The sequence below is a fragment of the Tyto alba genome, unplaced genomic scaffold, assembly GCF_018691265.1.
Source record: "Tyto alba isolate M040663 unplaced genomic scaffold, T.alba_DEE_v4.0 Super-Scaffold_28, whole genome shotgun sequence".
Lineage (NCBI taxonomy): Eukaryota > Metazoa > Chordata > Aves > Strigiformes > Tytonidae > Tyto > Tyto alba.
In genome coordinates, this window is record NW_024881302.1 from 3592467 (window position 1) to 3611064 (window position 18598).

Genomic DNA, 18598 nt, shown 5'->3' on the forward strand with positions numbered 1-18598 from the left:
AATTCATTGCAGTGTAATTCTGTTCTTCAAACAAATCACACACAAACCCGTATGCCTTCTCTGCAGTCAGTTAACTCCTTTGTAACAGTTGAGAGAGCACTGCAGCCACAAATCTGGGTCACACACCCTACAAAGGACAAATGACTACAGATGACAAGTGTTTGTGTGCTCTCTCTTGCTGAAGAAGAGATTAAAATTAGCTTCCAACTCTTATTCGAATTAAAAATTACCCAAGGGGAAAAGAACTAATTCCCCAAAAGACAACTGTTACATCTTAAACCCACACAGTCTCAACCACGTATTAGTCCAACTAAAGAACAGAAATGCAAAAATAGAAAGGCGGTAACCAAACTTTCTGGGAGAAAGGGGATTTCATTTTCCCTAGTGTGTCTCAGAAGAGAAATACGAACGCAGTTATTGGGGACCCCAGACGAGTGTTCTTGTGCTACCATCCATACAGTGCTGCAGCAGCATCTCTTCACTCTGCCACCTCCAAAATAGCACAGTTTTTAGCTGTGGATTGCTGCCATATACACATTTTGTCAAATAAACCTTAACTAAATGGGTTTTACAAGACCAACGAACGAATTGGCTGCTTGCACAACTTTGTGCAGGATCAGCATTTTCCACAATCATTTATAAGAAGTGATTATAGCAGACCAGAGAGTATGAACATTGCTAAGTTGCTGCCTGATGCCAAATGCTGTCAAGAACACACAAATTTGTTAATATAGTTTTAGATTAAGAAAACAAATCACGTGCCCAGTTTAAGGAATACCCTCTATTTAAGGTGTAATCTCTCATTTTGCAGCACTGTGCTTATAAAACCTTTGCAGCTTTGGGGATCACCTTCTCCAGTGGAGAATTAGTGATTTTTTTTTTTTTATATATATATATACATCGTTGAATATTAAGGTTTTTTCCTAATGTAAAATGTTTACCTAAGCAACAAAGACTATATGGAGGTGAAGGCAGATCACACTCTATAGCAGTAAAGCCTTATGTACAGTATAAGAACAAAATGCAACTAATGAAAGTGACTGTTACATGTAGCTTTGAACAAAGATGAAATTCTGTATCCCATAAAACATTAAACAGCACTACCTGTACTCTTGCTTTAAGAGAATCCCTGCCTAACATAGCCTAAATGCAGTAAATTAAAAATACTCAATAATCTGTCCAGTATTTATTGGACATTTTAGAAGCTGTGCATCTCTCTGAGGCTCCTCCTCAAACAGAAAGAGCTTTCATTGCCAGGGTGAACTCTACCATGAATTGGTGATGGCTGAAAAAGACCCAGAAGTGAAGATGGCAGGGCTGGGGGGTTTGCAGCCTCTGTCTCCTCCCCAGTGGGTGAGACCCTGTGCAGCGATTGCTGTGCCTTGCAGTGCTGCCTCTCTGAATGGGAAGCAAGGCCTGCGAAGAATGATCTCCTCTTCCATTATCTCCTGTTCCATAATCTCATTTTCCATGGGTTCCTCTCCTCTGGAGAGAGATGACTTCTTTGCAGCACTTTCTGCTTGGATTTTGCCTAGCTGTCTGGTTTGTCTCAGACTTCTGTAATTACTGTCCTTGGTGGAGCTGCTTTAGCCGCGACTTTGGTGTAGACAAGTCACTGAAACTTGAATTACCCAGACACATAGTCTTTCTCCAAATAACATCCTATCATTATGGCCCGTGTTCTCAGTCACAGTGATAGAAACGTTAATGGGGAAAAACATTGCTGGTAAACAGGGAAAGAGATGTAACTCCTTGGAGCCTTATGTTCTCAAACAGAATCTGCCTTGTTCAGGGGGACAGATTGGGGTCCAGCGTAAAGACATGGGGATAGTTGGAGAAGATGGTACCTGTGTTTTTGTTTCTGCTGTAAAATGTTGAAAAGTTTTGTTTTTTTTTTTCTTGGTTTGTTTTACATTTTAAAAATGCTTTTGTTTACCCTGTTTGCCTTCCAACATTGGATGCCAGGCATCTGTAAAAAAACCTAGACTAATTTAGAGGAGAAGGTTGTGTTTGGCTCAGAGGTCCCCTTTTCAGGTCTCTCTGGCGACAGGCTTTATGTTCAACTCAGTAACGTTTCTGAATGTGGGTAGTGTAATGCAGATAGGGTTTGAATGCTGCAAGTGAGAAGTGTGAAAAATTCAGGGGATGTTCTAGGCACCACTAGACAGAACTACGTTGATTTAAGAGGAAATCCCAAGGAAGAAATACTTCTTGTCAACTGATTACTTGAAGTTATGGTTATGCTACTCTTGCAGACATATATAAATTAAACTGCTGACAGTTGGCATCTGCCACTGTCATGGTGCTATAGGTCATCCCTCCTGCAGAATTTAGTCTGATGCTGGAGTGAGTTACCTGCCACGCAAATAGTGAAGGGAGTCAAGAGGAAGGCAGATTGTGCTTGCGAGATGTGTACGTAGCCCCAGCATGGAGAGGAGATGGGGGACATAGCGTGGGACAGAGGGAGAGCAGTGCCCAGGCCCCTGGCAAGCAGATATTGAGGGACTGTGGTACAGGAGTGAGAGAGTCCTGGGCAAAAAGGAGTGCCCATGAACGATATCGTGACCTGAACTGTCATGTGTTAAATGTTTTCACATGCTGGTCATTCCTTTCATGCTGAAATTCTGGACTTCCTTGAATTCTGTCTCCGAGTTACTATCTTTCCTCCCCCAGTTCATGTGAAGGTGTTATCTACTAAAACGTGGACTGCTAAATCATGTTGATTTTGGGGCGATTTTCCTACCTCATAACTTGCCAACAGTGCAGCATCTGAGAAGTTTAAATTGGAATTAGCTGACATTTTCCTACTCTCCCAGGAATTCAGGAGTCTTTGAAGAATAGCCCATCTATGTGGGCTGAAAGTAGTGAGCTTGAGGGATAATTGATTCTGTCTGGAAACCTCTGTGCTGATCCCTAAAATCAGGAGGGAAGGTTTGACATTGCTTACAGTCAGTAGGGACTTTTTTTTTTTAATCTATTTTTTACTGGATAATTTCAACTCAGAGTAACTGAAGATGGATTGAAGAATAGTACTGAATCAGGAAGATGTGAAAAGATTTATTTTTCTTTACTTTACAGAAAAGGCCACAGATGGCTCTCTGCAGAGTGAAGACTGGACACTTAACATGGAGATCTGTGACATTATCAACGAGACAGAAGAAGGGTATGTGCTATTTCAGCAAACTTTGAAAGATTCATGAACACAATCTTCATCCGGTCGTACTTGGCATGTGAGGAGGTGCAGTGAGTCTGGGAGCAGATGCTTGTAGTTTGAATGCAGTTTGCATGTGAGTTGCTTGGTTTTCCTGCTCTTTAGACATCTGAGAAAACTACTGTATGATGCAGCACCTTCTGTGGTCGGTCTCTGCTTGAGAGGGCTGGCAGGAAAAAGGTCTTGTTGGAGAGGGTACCAAGTTTGTACTTCTGGGGTTCTTGTTTTCAGCAGGTATATCTCATTGCAGTGCTGCAGTGCTATTAATTTCAGCCACTCGAATAGAGTGCTTCTCCGATACATCTCCTTCAGCATCAGAAAAGCTGTCCTGCTTGCAGTTTGCAGAACTGATCACTGGTCTTGTGCCCTGGGCCTTTTTTCTGAGTTGCTGCCAATCTTTCCTGCTTGATCAACATCCTGCCTTTTTGGGGGCCTTGGGCATTGCTCTGGTCTTGACTTGTGTGATACCTTGTCTCCTCACATAACTCTGCGTGACCCTGGTTTGGTTGTAGTCATCTGAAGTTCACACACATGCTTATGTCCAGCTGGAAATGGTAAAGGATTCATTTTCCCACAGCATATGGCTTGCAAAAAGTGTCTGAACTGTCTTTTTTAAATGGTGTGTTTCTCCTTCAGTCCAAAGGATGCCATTCGAGCACTGAAGAAGAGGCTGAATGGGAACAAAAATTACAGAGAAGTCATGCTGGCACTGACGGTGAGTGGGGGCAGGCTGGAATGCCTCAGAAGGGCAGAACCCTTTTCATTTGTCATTTTACTTTTCCTGGCACTCTCTTGAATGTACCCACTATTTGCTTCAACAGTGACTGCTCTGCTCTTTTCTTCTCTCCAATTGCTTCCTCACTTCCTTGGGGAGAGTTGCTGGAAGCTTTGCATAGCGTTTTTCTGACTCAATTGATTTCTGCTTGTTTCAGGGCTCTTATTTATCCCAAGTACTGACCAAGGAAAGTTAAAGTAGCCCAAAAGGGTCTGTGTGCCCTTTGGGCTTTCCCTTCTACTCATCTCCCTAGGTCCAACCGTTTCCTCACTCCAAGACAGCAGCTATGGGCATATCTGCAAGTGAGGATGATGAACTTGCCATATTTTCAGCTTCATAACTAGCTGATGCACAATTTCCCATGTGAATGGATCTCTGTAGGAGACTCACATTAATTTATGCTGATCTAATTTGCCTCAATAAAGTGTAAATTATATTCTGTGCATTTAGGCAGCACTTCGAAGGTATGAGATAATTTGCTAGTGACCTTTCCTGCCGATGACTTCAGGGGTTTCCTGGCTAGTGCAGCACTCCTGGGTGGGCGGTGCTGGGCAGGCTCTGCGCCGCTGTGGTCTGAGGAATGAGCAGCAGTAACCAGATCGAGTTATAGCGCTGTGGGTAGGTGATCTGTGTGATTCTTTCACACAGCTCTTGTTGCCTCTCCCTGATGAAGCGTGACTGTACTTTCTGTCTTCTTGCCATTTCCTATCCTGGATTGTCATTTTGACAGATTACCAAAGACCAAACCATGAGATTATCCATTGTGCGGGAAAGAACAAAATTCATCAGGAATGAGGCCGTGTCATCAGGGCTGATGAAAGTAGCTGAAGTGGGAGAGTAATTACAGGCTCCTCAGATACAGAGTCGCAGTGGTTATTAGGCATGGCTGTAAGGAGAAGTGACGCATTGGATTTATCTCCATGCTAATCATGTTCTTCAGAGAAAAATCAACAGCTGTTCTTCCATGGCAGTTGAATGGCAAGTGGAAGGTGCCTCTAGCTAGGTTGCAGGGGGAAAATGTGTCAAAGTATAACCTGTCAGAACATTCACAAGGGAGTGTTTTGAATGAGTGAAGATCATTCACCTGAATTCCCAGCTCTAAAACATGGCTTATAGCTCAGAGCAACAGAGTCCAGCTGTGTTCCGGGTACACAGAAAATGGTGGAGTGCCACAGCATGATAATATCTCACTGTGACAGCGTGTCCTCTGTCTTATCCGCTCTTGATACGATGCTGTGTACTTAGCTGTTCAGCTGCACAGGTTGGAAAGTTCTGCTCTGAAGATGAAGAAACTTTGTAGTTCTTTACCTCGAAAACAAGCAAAGGTACATCACAAAAGTGCTCAGTACGTTAGTGGGTGAGGTACATCTAAATGCATGTGTAGAAAATTAAGTTTTTTGGTAACATTGAGGAAAAAAAGAAGAATAAAGAATAAAGGTGTAATTTCTCCTCTGTCTTCTCTCCCTCCCATCAAAAGTTTTAAAATAAAACTAAAAAATAACCCCAAATCAGAAACCAATCACATAGGTGGCATGTGTGTGATCAACCTTTGCTCCAACAATGAATGTTTTTTTTTTGTGTGTGTAGGTGTTGGAGACCTGTGTGAAGAACTGTGGCCATCGCTTTCATGTCTTGGTGGCAAACCGTGACTTCATAGACGGTGTTCTGGTGAAAATCATCTCGCCCAAGAATAATCCCCCCACTATTGTACAGGATAAAGTACTAGCGCTGATTCAGGTACACAGCTTGTCTCTGCTTCCATATGTTGCTGCCTGAATAAGGACTGTCTGCTTCAGTGCTATGCATCGCTAAACATGCTGTCATCATTAAAAACGTGGCAAGTTTTTTATATGTAAAAACAAACAATATATTCAGATTGGCAGGGAAAAGCAGACATGCACATGCATAGGTATTTGATCCAGGGAGAAACGTCTGGATTCTAGTTAGAGAGGTACCACTGTACCCTAAAACAAGAGGATTTAATAAAAGATAAACGGATGGCTTTGCAATTTAGCAGTCACATCTAGAAGCTGGAGACCGGCTTATGTGATGGGCTTGTCATCTGAGGCTGGGAAATTTTAGAGGATTGTGCTTTCACTGTCACTTGCAGAACACTTGCCTTTCTGGGTCTGTTTCCCTGACCGTAAAATGGAGCTGTTTCCCTCCATTAGAAAGCATTCTGAATTCATTTTAAAGATGGTTATAGAAAAGTAAATGACCATATAGGAGTGAAAATGGTTTTGGTGTCTTTTCTCTGGTTATTGTGCAGTAAAAGTGCACTGTCAAATCCTTGCCTGCAGTGGGGAGGTTCAGGCGTAGGCCTGTCTGCCACTTCTTCTGTGCAGCATAACAATAAACAGCCATGTTAATTCCACAAACCATTAGCAACACATGAGGAAACATTGGTGCCTGCCTGGAGGAAATCTGACAATTATAGGAAGCTTTATCACTAAGCTCCTACAGGCTATTGCATACACCAGAGACTAAAAGACACTGCGTACTTAAAATGATATAAACCTGCTGCAGTGTTTCTTGTGGGAAGGTATTTACAAATGCGCAGCATAGTTTTCTAAATATACTTCTTATTTTTGTGGCAAAGCATGCAGTTGAATTTCTGCTGGTTTATTTGTTATTTGGATACACAGATAGAACATCGTTAGAGCATGACAATGTAAATAAGTGATTTCCAAATGGGAAAAAGGCTGGGTGGGGGAATTAGGAGGGCACTGCATTGAGGTCTGTGGGGTCTCTTTATTTCTGGTCTCTGATTGCAAGGCTTTTTAAAGAAAAGGCACAAAATTAATGACATTATTAAAAACAATTCTTATGCATCTGATTGATCCCTCGGGTGTCTGCCTGCTTTGGTGGGAGAGCTGATGCATGTGGTGACCAGTTAAATACTGTCTCATAAAGAGAAACTCCGTGTGTTTCCACACTGTTTCCTCTGCTACAGTGTTTTAGGAAATGCTGGTTATGGTAGGTCCTGGATTTAAGTGGATTCCCAGTCATCAGTGCCACTAAGATGGAAGTGTTTGTAATATAACAAAAAAGCTGCAGTCATTGCCTCAGTGTGTTAAACAAAGACTTAGAGCCTTAGAGCTAAAAGCCTCACTCTGGGTACTAAATGCCTTTTGGTATAAAAAGCCTGAGAATTATGAAAGTTGACTGTGGGTGGGTTCTGTTAGTATCTCTTTAGCTGGAGGTGGTGGGGGACTTTGTTTTCCAGATTGCCTGACAAGTTTGGAAAAGTGATTGCAATCACTCATCTCAGGTGTTCTGTTGACATGCACACCCAAAATATCCTGTACGTCATGACCACTTTGCTCAGCTTAGACTTTGCTCTTTAGAGCTCCTTCCAGTTGGAGTTAACTCCCTTCCAGGGGGCTGATCTCTTCTCAGTTCTGCTTCACTAACGTTACATTTATCCCCTTCTGTAGGCTTTTTAGAATTCGATATTGGGGAATTAATAAGAACAAAAATTAGAAGATTAATAGCACTTGGAAGCATGGAAAAAAGCTGTACAAACAGCGTGTGTCGTCAGCCATACAGCTCTTGTACTCCTGGGCCTTTCCACAGCAAGGGTAGATGAGGCTGCCATCCAATTCCTTATCTAGAGACTTGACTGTTTTGAGATGTTGGGCATCTTGTGTCTCACTTTCTCAACCTGTTTCCCAGTGTACATGAATTAGCATGTATTACGTATTGCTTATCCTTCCCTCTTCACCTTGCGAAAGGGCTTTGGAAATACTCCTCGTTGCTGTGCCTCTGGTAAGAGCTTGCATGTCACCTCGGAGTTCATACCACCTTGCTGCCCAGTAGCTGAACGCTGTTACCAGAGATGAAGCATGGGGAAACTTCTAGTGGTATGGCAAATTCTTTTGAGGGTATGTGTGTTAAAAAGTGTCTGACACTGGAAAAATTGTCTTGGAATGGTCACTGATTTAGGAGCCAGATCTGCAGTGGTATTTAATTAACCTCTTTGAGCACACTGAGGTGCCAAGTGGAATTTATACAGCAGCATCCTTAAGTACCCACCTTTAATAGTCTGGCCCAAAGTCTTAGAAGATCTGAATTCAATCTCACCTCTGTCATATACTTGTTTGTACAATGGGCAAGTCTCCTAAGCTCTGTGTGTAGCTCCTTATCCGTAAAGTAGAGCTAATATTACTTTTGCCTAGTTGAATTGTAAGCTGCCTAGGACAGGGATTGTCTTACAATGTGTGTAGACAGCACTTAGGACAATAGCGCCCAGTCCTGCTTGTGACCTCTGAGAGACGCACTAATGTAGGTAATGCTGCCAGCCCAGGCAGAAGAATACAAATGAAAGTGTCTCCTTTCTCCAGGAGAGCTGCAGAAGAGAGAATATATTAAAAAGGTAGAGTGCAAATGAAGTGAATTCACTGTCATTAGTGCCTACAAAAAAATCTATAGGAAGCCAGTGAAAGAGAGGATGCATTAGTACATCATTAAAAGTTGGGGGCAGCAATGCAGCATACGTTTGCCACTAAGTGAGTGATTATTAAATAAAGCATCCCTTGCCTGACATTTTTCACTGTTACTTGCAAATAGAGTTGAAGTGGGGAATGCCATTATGTAGAAGCATCATTCAGATGGCTTCTTATGTAAATTGAAAATGCAGAGAAAGTGCAAGGGTAGAGTTACTTGTATGGTCAATACCTCTGTCAGAATCGGGGAGGGTTTGAAAGGTCAGTTCCAAGGAAGCAGAACAGCTCTTTGCAGTCAGAGATGTTTTCTCCGGCTCAAATAATGCTGTTTGGACTTGTACTGCATCAGAATGGTTGATGCAGTTAATTTACTCTCAGCAAAGCTGAGAAGCAAACCCAGAATTGTTAGCTTGCAACTGTTAATGGATTATTTCCTGGGCACGTAGGGTAGGAAATGATCTTTCTTAGAATTGAACAGAATAGGAATGTAACTTTAATATTAATATTATTTCTTATCTTGCTTTGCTATCTTCTATTTCTCACCTTTCAGTTATAAAAAGTGGTTAAAAACAGCTTTTAAAGTAAAAATAGTCAAAGAACTAGTGTAAAAGTGATGACTAAATGAATTCAGTTCAGAGCCCACACACATGTCTCGCAGTAGTTCTAGATCCAGTGCACTGATACTCTACCTCACATATGTGGGGGTTTGTGGAATGCTTCATTTTTAATTGAGTCATAATATTTCAATTTTTCCTTCCTCTAAATTTTTAATACTTGGCTAATTTCCAGCAAAATTGAAAGCGGGTAGAGTCTTTCAAGATACTATTCTCTGAGCAGCTTCATAAGTACAAGAGACTGGCCAGCAAAGAGAAGCACTTGTTACTCCCACTGAAGGAAAAGCTCAGATGTGAATTAAGTCTTCTTAGAAACCAGAGAATTCATGCGGGAGAGATAAGGAATTTTCCTGGCTGTGGGAAATTCTCCCTTTAAATTTGTTCTTTCTGACACACCGGGGTGTCTGAATGTTGGATATGCTCTGTGAGAACGCAGGCTTCATTAGTTTTGCTGCTCATGGGACTGCATGTTTTGCAATATAAGAGCCTCAGAAACTACCTTTTTTATTTAAGTTTGGTCCAAATAAAATACTGAAGAAAATTTGACAGCTGTGTTTTTTCATTGGCAACAAATGAGGATGTTTCACAAAGTAAATTGAGATCACCTAAGATTATTGTATGATTTTATGAATTTTGCATAGATCAATTTAATCTTTCACACAGACTCTTTCTGGTGGGTCACTGGCAAGAATATGCAAGAAACCTCAGCATGCAATCACCACTAAGTAGGGGAGATTGGAAGATGCTTTCATTTGCATTTACAGATTCTGATGTCAGGGGCTAGATGAAGCTACTGTGCACTGGGTTCCTATCTGTTTTATATGTGAATAAAATGTGTATGTGACTGTCTTAACAGTATTTGCAGGATCTTTTAGACCAGGTCTAATGACTGTTGCTTCCCTTTGAAGCTGAAATACATGAAAGCTTTTGTAGTCAGAATCTGATGTCAGGGTGGAGCTGGAACTTTGTTTGGAAGGTTTATGGATAATCCCTCATGTTTTCCAGGCTTGGGCTGATGCCTTTCGAAGCAGTCCCGATTTAACTGGAGTAGTGCATACCTATGAAGAACTCAAGAGGAAAGGCATAGAGTTTCCCATGGCAGACCTTGATGCTCTCTCTCCAATACACACACCACAGAGGGTAAGCTGCAGCATTGCAATTCCAGGGGTATTTTCCCAAGATTCCTAAATAGCTGGATAACTACTCTTCTTTCCCCTCCCGTTTCTCTGAATTTGGCTCATTTTTTCATTCTCGGAAGGACATTTTTTAATAGTGTAATGGTGTACAGGAGAAACATAATGCAGCTGCATTTGACAGGCTGATAAGCTAATGGTATCTCCTCCCTAGAGTCAAACATCAATCTGAGAAGAGAAAAGAGTTTGGAGGAGGTTTGTACACTTGTCTTGTACCACAAAACCACCAGGCAAACACAACTAATTTGTTCAAAGAGAGTCCAGCAGGATATATGATTGAGATTTACTCCTTTTGCTCAAAAGTATGGTTGTTTCTGTTAGTGATAACACTGAACGAAGGCCTGCCTGTCTTTTAAGTGTATCCAGAGTCTGAATCTTTCACTGATCCCATGGTAACGTGAGATCTTTACGCCTCTAAAAAGTTAGGTCTGGAAAGGTGACAGATCTGTGGCTAGGAAGTAACTTAACGGTCACAGGTGTTCTGATTATTCACTCTGAAAACTGAAGTTAATGAATCTTTGAAGTGGTAAATGCAAGTGATCAAGGACTGAAAGATTACAGTTCTTGTGTCAAGATTACCTAAATTCAGTATCTATGTATCACATCATTTTTTGTAAGCCTGCAACTTAACTCCTAGTTTAAAATAATTTATGATTACTTATCTTTGGCTCATGTTTTTATTTTGCTTCTTACTTTTCTTGTAAAGGTAAATTGACTTAAATGCGTGTGGGTTGGGTCAAAAGATATGGGCATGCATTTTTGTTGTAGCTGTCTGTTTATGGGCTGACCTGCCAGTCTGTTCTCGTAACTACACTGACCTTTTCCACAAGGTGCAATTATGTTCTATATTTGAACGTATTTGGCCTGAGGCTGCTGACGAAGCAAGTGCTGTCACAATTCAGCTTTTGAACTTGTGTCTTTCTGATGTGGCAGAGTGTTCCTGAAGTTGATCCTGCAGCAAATATGCACAATTCACAGTCTCAGCAAAGGATGAGCACCAGTTCTTATTCTTCATCTTCTCCAACGGCATATTCTGCTCCTCAGGCCCCAGCTCTGAATGTGACTGGTCCCATCACTGCTAATTCTGAACAGGTATTGGGATGATGATTATTTTGAATGAGACTCTTTCAGCAGATCAAATTAGAAACCAATTTACAGAGGAACTTTTCATTTTAACTCTTGACTTTGCCTCCTAGGTCTGGTACTACTTAGTAATCTTTCCTCCTATTATACTGTAAAAACCAGGCTTTAGATTTGTATGGCCTCCTAATGACAGCAGTTACGAAACCTCACAATCTGTTATGCCAGTCCACTCAGCGGTTGTGCAGTAGGTTAGCAATTATTCCCATTAGGCTCCCTCCTTTAAAGGCCCAGAATGTCTTGCAGATGCCAGAAGTCTTTCTAGCAGGGAGTTAGGTCTGCATCCATAAGACCCTTACAGATACCCTAATACAGGATCTTCTTTTCTCTCTGCAAAAATAGTAACTTCAGAGCTGAAGATCCTGCTCGATAGTTGTACATCTTTCCCCATATTTGAGTGAGGTATGCAAGGTGTACTGCAGCCAAGGTCTGGTTTTAGCTGCTGTTTTCAATTGCTTCCCTTCCATACGAACATGGTGCATCTGGGTTTGTGATAATAGTGAGTGGTTCTACAAAGTTTTTTCCCTTTTCTGTTGGTTTTCTAAAATTCTCTTCTGGGTAAACTTTTTATCTTTACTTTTTTAGTTTTTCCCCTGGTAGAATGTCTGGAGCCTTAGATATCAAGTCAGACAGAACCAGACATATCACAAAGTCAGTTGCTGAAAATGATCTGCTTAAACAAAAAGACCGTGCTGTATTTTGCTGTATTTTTACCCCAATGTAGATTGCCCGGCTGCGCAGTGAACTAGATATTGTTCGTGGGAATACAAAAGTGATGTCTGAAATGCTGACAGAAATGGTACCTGGACAAGAGGATTCCTCAGACCTTGAGTTACTCCAGGTAACAGTCTCCTAGAAAATTGATTCTAATCCTTTTTGTGCTTGAGTTTCTTGGGAGGGTGTGGTGGTGTAGGTGGTTGTAGTTCACTGCTTTGGTTTGCTTGGTTTTACATAATGAATGTGGGCTGTGCTTGACCCTGGTTAGTCTCATCACCTGATGTTCTTCATTTGTTAAAGCTTCCAGTGACAAGGATTTCCTAACTTCACTTGAAATTTGTTCCAGTGTTTGCTTCTCCGTGTGGCTAGAAGTTTGTCCTGGTGTTGAATATAAGGTCTCCTTTACCACAAAGCAACTTAGAATTGCCATAGCCTTTGTAAGCCCAGAGCATTTCTGCTTCTTTTACATCCTCTGTCGTCACTCATACAGTGTCAAAGCATTCCTGGTCACTATACAGGAAAAAAAACACTCCGTGTTTCCAGCTGGACTACATATTGCCAAGGGTCTGTGGATTCTCTGCCCCTTGAAAACTTATATATGAACTAATTGTCTTTCCAGAAGTTATGCTTTAGCTTCTCCTCCAGGTAATGTCTTAAGGCAGGCACTCAGGTGAAGTTTCATGCTGTCCAGAAGGTTAGACTGGGTAATCAGAAGGGATTTCTTTGCTAGGAGGTCTCAATCCAGTGCAGCATTTATTATCTCAAGAGTGAAAACGGTGTAAGTTGAGCTCATGTCTCAGGCTTCATCTTTCTCTAGGCCAGTGGTAGCAGGGTGGCCTTTTGGCTGAGGGAGGTAATACAGTACCACATGCAACACGGATGAGGAATACTGTGATCTAGCATTCCAGCTGCTGCCCTTAACATGGTATTTGCTTTTCCATAGCTTCAGAAATAGGCTTCTGTTTTGATCCTCCAGCAGGGAGGATGGGTTCTCACAGCAGTACATTTGGAGGAAGGCAGGGAATTGCTCTCTGTGATACACCAGAGTTTGAAATCCATCCAAAAACTGGTCTCTCCCATGCAGTGGTATTGTGTGCTTGTCTTGGAGCCATCATGGCAGCTGATGAGAGGCTTTGCAATAAAGAGCCTTTCAGTTACTGCCCATTTGGGTCGGATTGCTCAAAACAAAAGAAGCTTCCAGGAAACCACAACAGACCAAAACAGTGTGGATCAGTTTGCTTACATTCAGAAACAACTACTAACATCTTGATAGTGTAACCTTACAGCCTATCTTTAAGGTGAAAGAACTTGATCATAAAATGGAGTGACAGCAATTCTTTATTCCAATTGGTTCCCTTCTTTGACTGATGCATTCTAAATCTGCATCACAGAGCTGGGGAGAACCCGGTTTTGATCACAAAGGATGGTTAGTCTTTTGAAAGCTGCGAGCTGGTGCTGGATGCAAGGTCTCCTTGCTTTGAGGTTTATATAGCCTTCCTCCTTAAATAATTCCTGACATTTTCTCCAACAATCAAGTGTAAACAGCTTGCTAGAGAGCCAGCTCTGAGCAGAATAGATAGGTACTGTCAGCCCTCTCAGAAAGGCAGCAAACAAACCTCTGAAATGTCACAATCTGCTTCCAAAGTGATGGGATCAAAACTGACATTGGAGAACACATTCCTCAAGCTGTTAAGGCAGCTGGATTGCACTAGGTGAAATTTATCCAGAGCTTAGGATGTCAGACCAAGCAAGGAAAACAAACACATTTTTGCTTTCATCCCGGAGGTTGTGTACCAACAAGTCATCCTTGTTTAGTGCTGAATTTTTGCTGTGAAGTGGAGCTGGGGTGGGGGGGTAGAAGATGACAGAGGGACATGCTTTAGTTGAAATGTCAGTGCTTATTGAAGTAAAACCGTGAGCCTAATCAGTGGCGCCATGCCATATGTCACATTTCTTCTTGTAGTTCCTCCTCAACAGACTAGTTTTGACCTTTGGTCTTGAGGCCTTTCAGGAGTAAAGAATTCTGCTAAGTAATCGGTGGTGGAAGAGTTGTCCTGGCAGAATGAGAACTCCTGGTTTAGGCAAACTCAAATCTAGATTTCTTGGCATGAGAGACTTCTAAAATAAATGCCCATACTCTATATTCTTTAAAATTTTCTTCTGAAACTCCTTACTGCCTTTTTGCAGTCTCTCATCTGTTGACTTGCTCAGCTGAAGGGAATGTTTCTGTGTATAGTTCAGTACTGAAGTGTGTGCGGAGTGCTCATCTTTTCACGCTCCTGCTTCTTGTTTTGTGTTCACCCTCATGTTCTCAGTAGTTGGTAAGTTCTGTGTCCCCAACACTTCTCTTCCCAACAGTCACTTAACTAATTGTGGTAGCCCTGGTGAAGTTTTTTTCCCCACTTGTTCCACCGTGTGCATCTTTTAGTTTTTGAGGATGATACTGCCAAAAAGAGCAGATTGAATTTTCCTTGAAAGCTCTCTTACGGAAAACTGTTGTATTAACATGTTTTATTCTTAAAACAGATCACCAAAATACAGATATTTATTTTCTGAAGTGCTCAGAGTTAAAGAAGAGTCAGGATGTTGAATTGTAAATAGGCTCTCAAGGTTTTATGCTATCGTCTCATGAAGGGCATGTTTGATTAGATGTGCTTTTGGGTGACATTTAATCATGCAAAGATAGACTTGTCTTAGTGTTTCTCAGCTGGGGGATATGTTTGGCTGTGAACAGCACTCAACTAAATCTACTTATTGCTAGCTGCTTATCAGAATGTGTGTGCACAATGCATTCCTCCTAGGAGCTGAACCGAACCTGTAGAGCTATGCAGCAGAGAATTGTGGAGCTTATCTCACGAGTGTCCAATGAAGAAGTCACAGAGGAACTGCTGCATGTGAATGATGATTTAAATAATGTCTTCCTCCGATACGAAAGGTGGGGCACCTTTGCCATCAACTATTTACATTCGTTCTCGGTTTTCACTTAGGTGTAAAATAGGTCAGTTGACAAGAGTTGGCCATCTGGGCCAATGGTTCAATGTAACAAAATGCAGAGAACCAAATCACAGAAAGTATTTACTAAGTCTTTTTATGGTCTTTTATGGTAACATTACTGTCTCAGTTGTTTCCTTTAATACCATGTTTGGTTGTTTTTTTTTTTTTGTCTTAGCCATTGAATTTTTGTGGGACATATCTGTAAAATGCAGGGCAACCTTATGCAAAACTCTCTGAATTAGCAGAGTCTTGAATCTGCGAGTCCCTGTTGTGCAGTGCTGTACAGATGTAGTGACTTGGGACCAAAAATAGCACAACCACAGCTAGCTCCACTTGCTACTTTAGGATCTGCACAAATGCTTGTGTTGCTTTCTGGCTTAGGGAGGCTCCCATGAGCTCTCTCTGTCTTCTGATCTCTGAGCTTTCTAGTTCCAGTACTGGTGCGAGGGGAGCTGCCTGAGGTGGGCGTAACCTTCATGAATGTAGGGGTTTTGTTTTTAAGTAACACTTAAAATCTTGACAAAAGCCTGTCTTGCACAGAGCTGAGGTTTTGAAGAGTTGGTCTGCGGGAATCATCCCCAGGGGCGGGACTTGGGTCAGAGGACTTTCGACATGTGAGACAAAGGCGCTGTCAGCCACATCTGCTGCAGTAGGTGACACGTGATACAGCAGTCTTGGGAAAGTTTAATCTTCCCCTTAATGACAGGCCTGGGGAGTGAGGCACTAAAGAGTACCCTTTGTTCCTTGCTCTTAGCACAGGGCTTTGTTTCTCAAGCCTTTAAAAATAAATTAGACTCTAGATCTGTGAATCTGTGCTGTCACAGTAAAGGCTGGTAGGAAGACTCAGTGGCCTCGATTTCGTCTTTGATTTAGTCATTCAGAGGAGATTGGGGCAAACTTTGAAACAAATGCTGGCTTTTTATGTGAAATGGTATGTGTTTCATGCATGAGCATGATTCTTCAAGTGGCAGAGTGTAACTGTCACTAAGCTTTAGTCTGGTCACCCTTAATGTTTTGTCTATTTTCCTCCATCTGTGACTTTGCTGACCGGGGCTAATGTATTTGTAGTCATTATACCCTGAAAGGTGAGCTGAGTGGTTAGCAAGCTATTTGTGCTAGAATAGCTGCACTGGTCTGAGCATTTCAATAAATTCCAGTTCCTCCTCTACTATTCCAAAAGCTTAACATTCATCACACTGATTTCTAGTAATGGTATTGAGCTCTGTCAGTGACTCAAGCAGAAGTTCTGGCCTTCACTGTGAAGCTTTGGATGTAAACGAACGTGTGGTTCATAAGCCTTTTGGTGAGAAATATGAGGTGGGAGGTTTCTCAGGTTTCCAGCAAGGGGAGCTGGATTTCCAGTAATAGTAGACACCCACAGTTTCCAAAAATTGAAATTTGGGCCTGAATTTGTTTTTGCTGCCTTTTAAATCTGCATTTTCCTCTGTTACATTAAGAAAACATTTTATTTTGCTTGAGATTCCCTGTTATATTTGGTCCATCTGGGAGAAAACCCACAGAATTATATGAATATTATGGGTTTTTTACTGAAAAGAGAGATTATGTGTGGAACTACTTTTAAATGAGGAAAAATTCTAACCTCAGAAAAATCACGGTGTTTTTCCTGGTAAGGAAGGAGATCAGACTGGCCGCAGACAGGCCTTGGGAGGAGGTAGTTCCCTCTGCTTTTTTGAGTTCATGAAAGCTGGCTTTAGGTTTACAGCCCCAGATGCATGGCTGGTTGGGGAAGGAGTAGAGAACAGACCATATCTTGACTAGCCAGACTTCTTCCCATAAGAAGTATGAGGATTTTTATCCAACATCATTACTTTTCATTCTTGGAAAGTACCAAACTATTTGAACACAGGCTCTGATGATCTCTGAGCTGACCCAGAATGTTTTAAGAAATGAATCTGCTTATCATTGTTTCTCTTGACATGTGCTGGCTGGGTAGGGCTGTGCTAGCATGTATATGGCTTCTAATTTACATGTATTGCAGCAAGAGGGAGCTGTTAAGTGGGAGTAAGACTTGCTGCGGTGCTCAGCTTATTTAGCTGGGAGCATCAATCTTGCTGCAATTCCTCCTGTCCCTTGGCTAACAGAACAGTCTATCATGAAGCACTTAATGGAAAAAAAAAAAAAAAAAACAAAACAAAAAACCAAACCAACCAACCAACCCCAAAGACAAATCCTACAGTCTTTTTCAGACATCTGTGTGCTGCAAGATCAGATTAGTCAATTTACTATCCACATTTGCCCGGAATGCAACTTCTGCAACTATCCTCCCTTTGTCCTGTCTTGGAGTTAAAGCTTTCAGGCTTCCCTCTTGAACCACTGAAAACTAAGTTCAGTGTCAAGCATATCATGGCTTTGTTATAAGCTCGTGGTTTTCATTCCTTATTGGTGGCTTTGATAGTCCATGTTCTTTTTTTTTTGTTTTTTTTATTTTTCTAAACAGATTTGAACGATATAGATCGGGACGTTCAACACAAAACGCCAGCAATGGAGTAAGTACCTAACTCCACTTACTGTATCTGCAGCCACACCATATTAGCAGTACTAATATCACTAGTATCAGATCTTTTACCTGTCCAGCCTGGTGTCCTGCCTGTAGTAGCCAACAGCAGATAGCATAAGAATGTGGCAAACCGCAAGTAACAACTTTTAGCTCAGGAAGACACTACGCTAAAATGTCTCTGTGTTTACATCTTGATGGATTTTCTTTCCTCTCTTAACTTTTTTGGTTGCTTTTGAGTCCATGTGGACTTTAGGCATTCGCAATGTCCTTAAGCAGTGAGTTCCAGTTTCACTACACATTTTTACATATTTATGTGGGTATCTATATATAATAAATATTTTGTTTACATTTGATAAGTCACTTAATGATTTTTATTTGCTCCACTTAATTCTTATTCACTGTGTCCTATAATACCACTGTTCAGGTTAATTTCTTCATGCTGCTCATAATTTTAGGAATTTCTCTCATCAACTTTTTCAGCAGCCCCTTTCCAAGCTGAAGAGTTACAGTTCTAATTATTCTTTCAATTAAAACTATTTTATAGTTGGTTTATAGTGTTCAAGATCCGAGTTCATGATGAATTCATATGTGTCACTATTACACTATCTATTCTGCATTCCTCTAACCATTTCCTCTATTTACTTTGCCTGTTTGATTGCCACTTCTACTGCAGTGTGATGCAAACTTCAGCACAGGCTCTCCTTTGTAACTGTAGTTATAACACAGATTTTTTGTTTCTGAAAGTAGTTTATACGTAATGTGGAAGATGGTAGCAAATCCTGTTTGACTCGGATATGATGTTGGTCTGGTCCTAAAAGAGTTGGAGAATACATCAGCTAAATCTGAAGAGATGTAGATGACCTCCGGGAGAGTTTCCTGCTGTGCTGAGCAATCAAACTGAGGTTTTTTTGTTGGCTGACCCTTTTTATTCTGGACTCATAACCAAGAGGCTGGTCTGTTTGGTAGTATGCAAGAGAGATCTTTTAAGGAA

At 41.4% G+C, this 18598-nt stretch overlaps 1 protein-coding gene across 5 annotated transcripts in view; it reads left to right on the forward strand.

Annotated features, from left to right (window-relative positions):
• The window catches only part of TOM1L2 (target of myb1 like 2 membrane trafficking protein), a 58907-nt gene that overhangs the window by 17355 nt on the left and 22954 nt on the right, over nt 1-18598 (forward strand). For all 5 annotated transcript variants that reach the window (XM_033005902.2, XM_033005904.2, XM_033005905.2 and 2 more), the window contains exons 2-9: nt 3079-3163; nt 3848-3926; nt 5574-5723; nt 10051-10185; nt 11172-11330; nt 12103-12219; nt 14897-15030; nt 17548-17596. In XM_033005902.2, coding sequence (XP_032861793.1) covers nt 3079-3163; nt 3848-3926; nt 5574-5723; nt 10051-10185; nt 11172-11330; nt 12103-12219; nt 14897-15030; nt 17548-17596 — 908 coding nt within the window. The remainder of the gene's footprint in view (nt 1-3078; nt 3164-3847; nt 3927-5573; nt 5724-10050; nt 10186-11171; nt 11331-12102; nt 12220-14896; nt 15031-17547; nt 17597-18598) is intronic.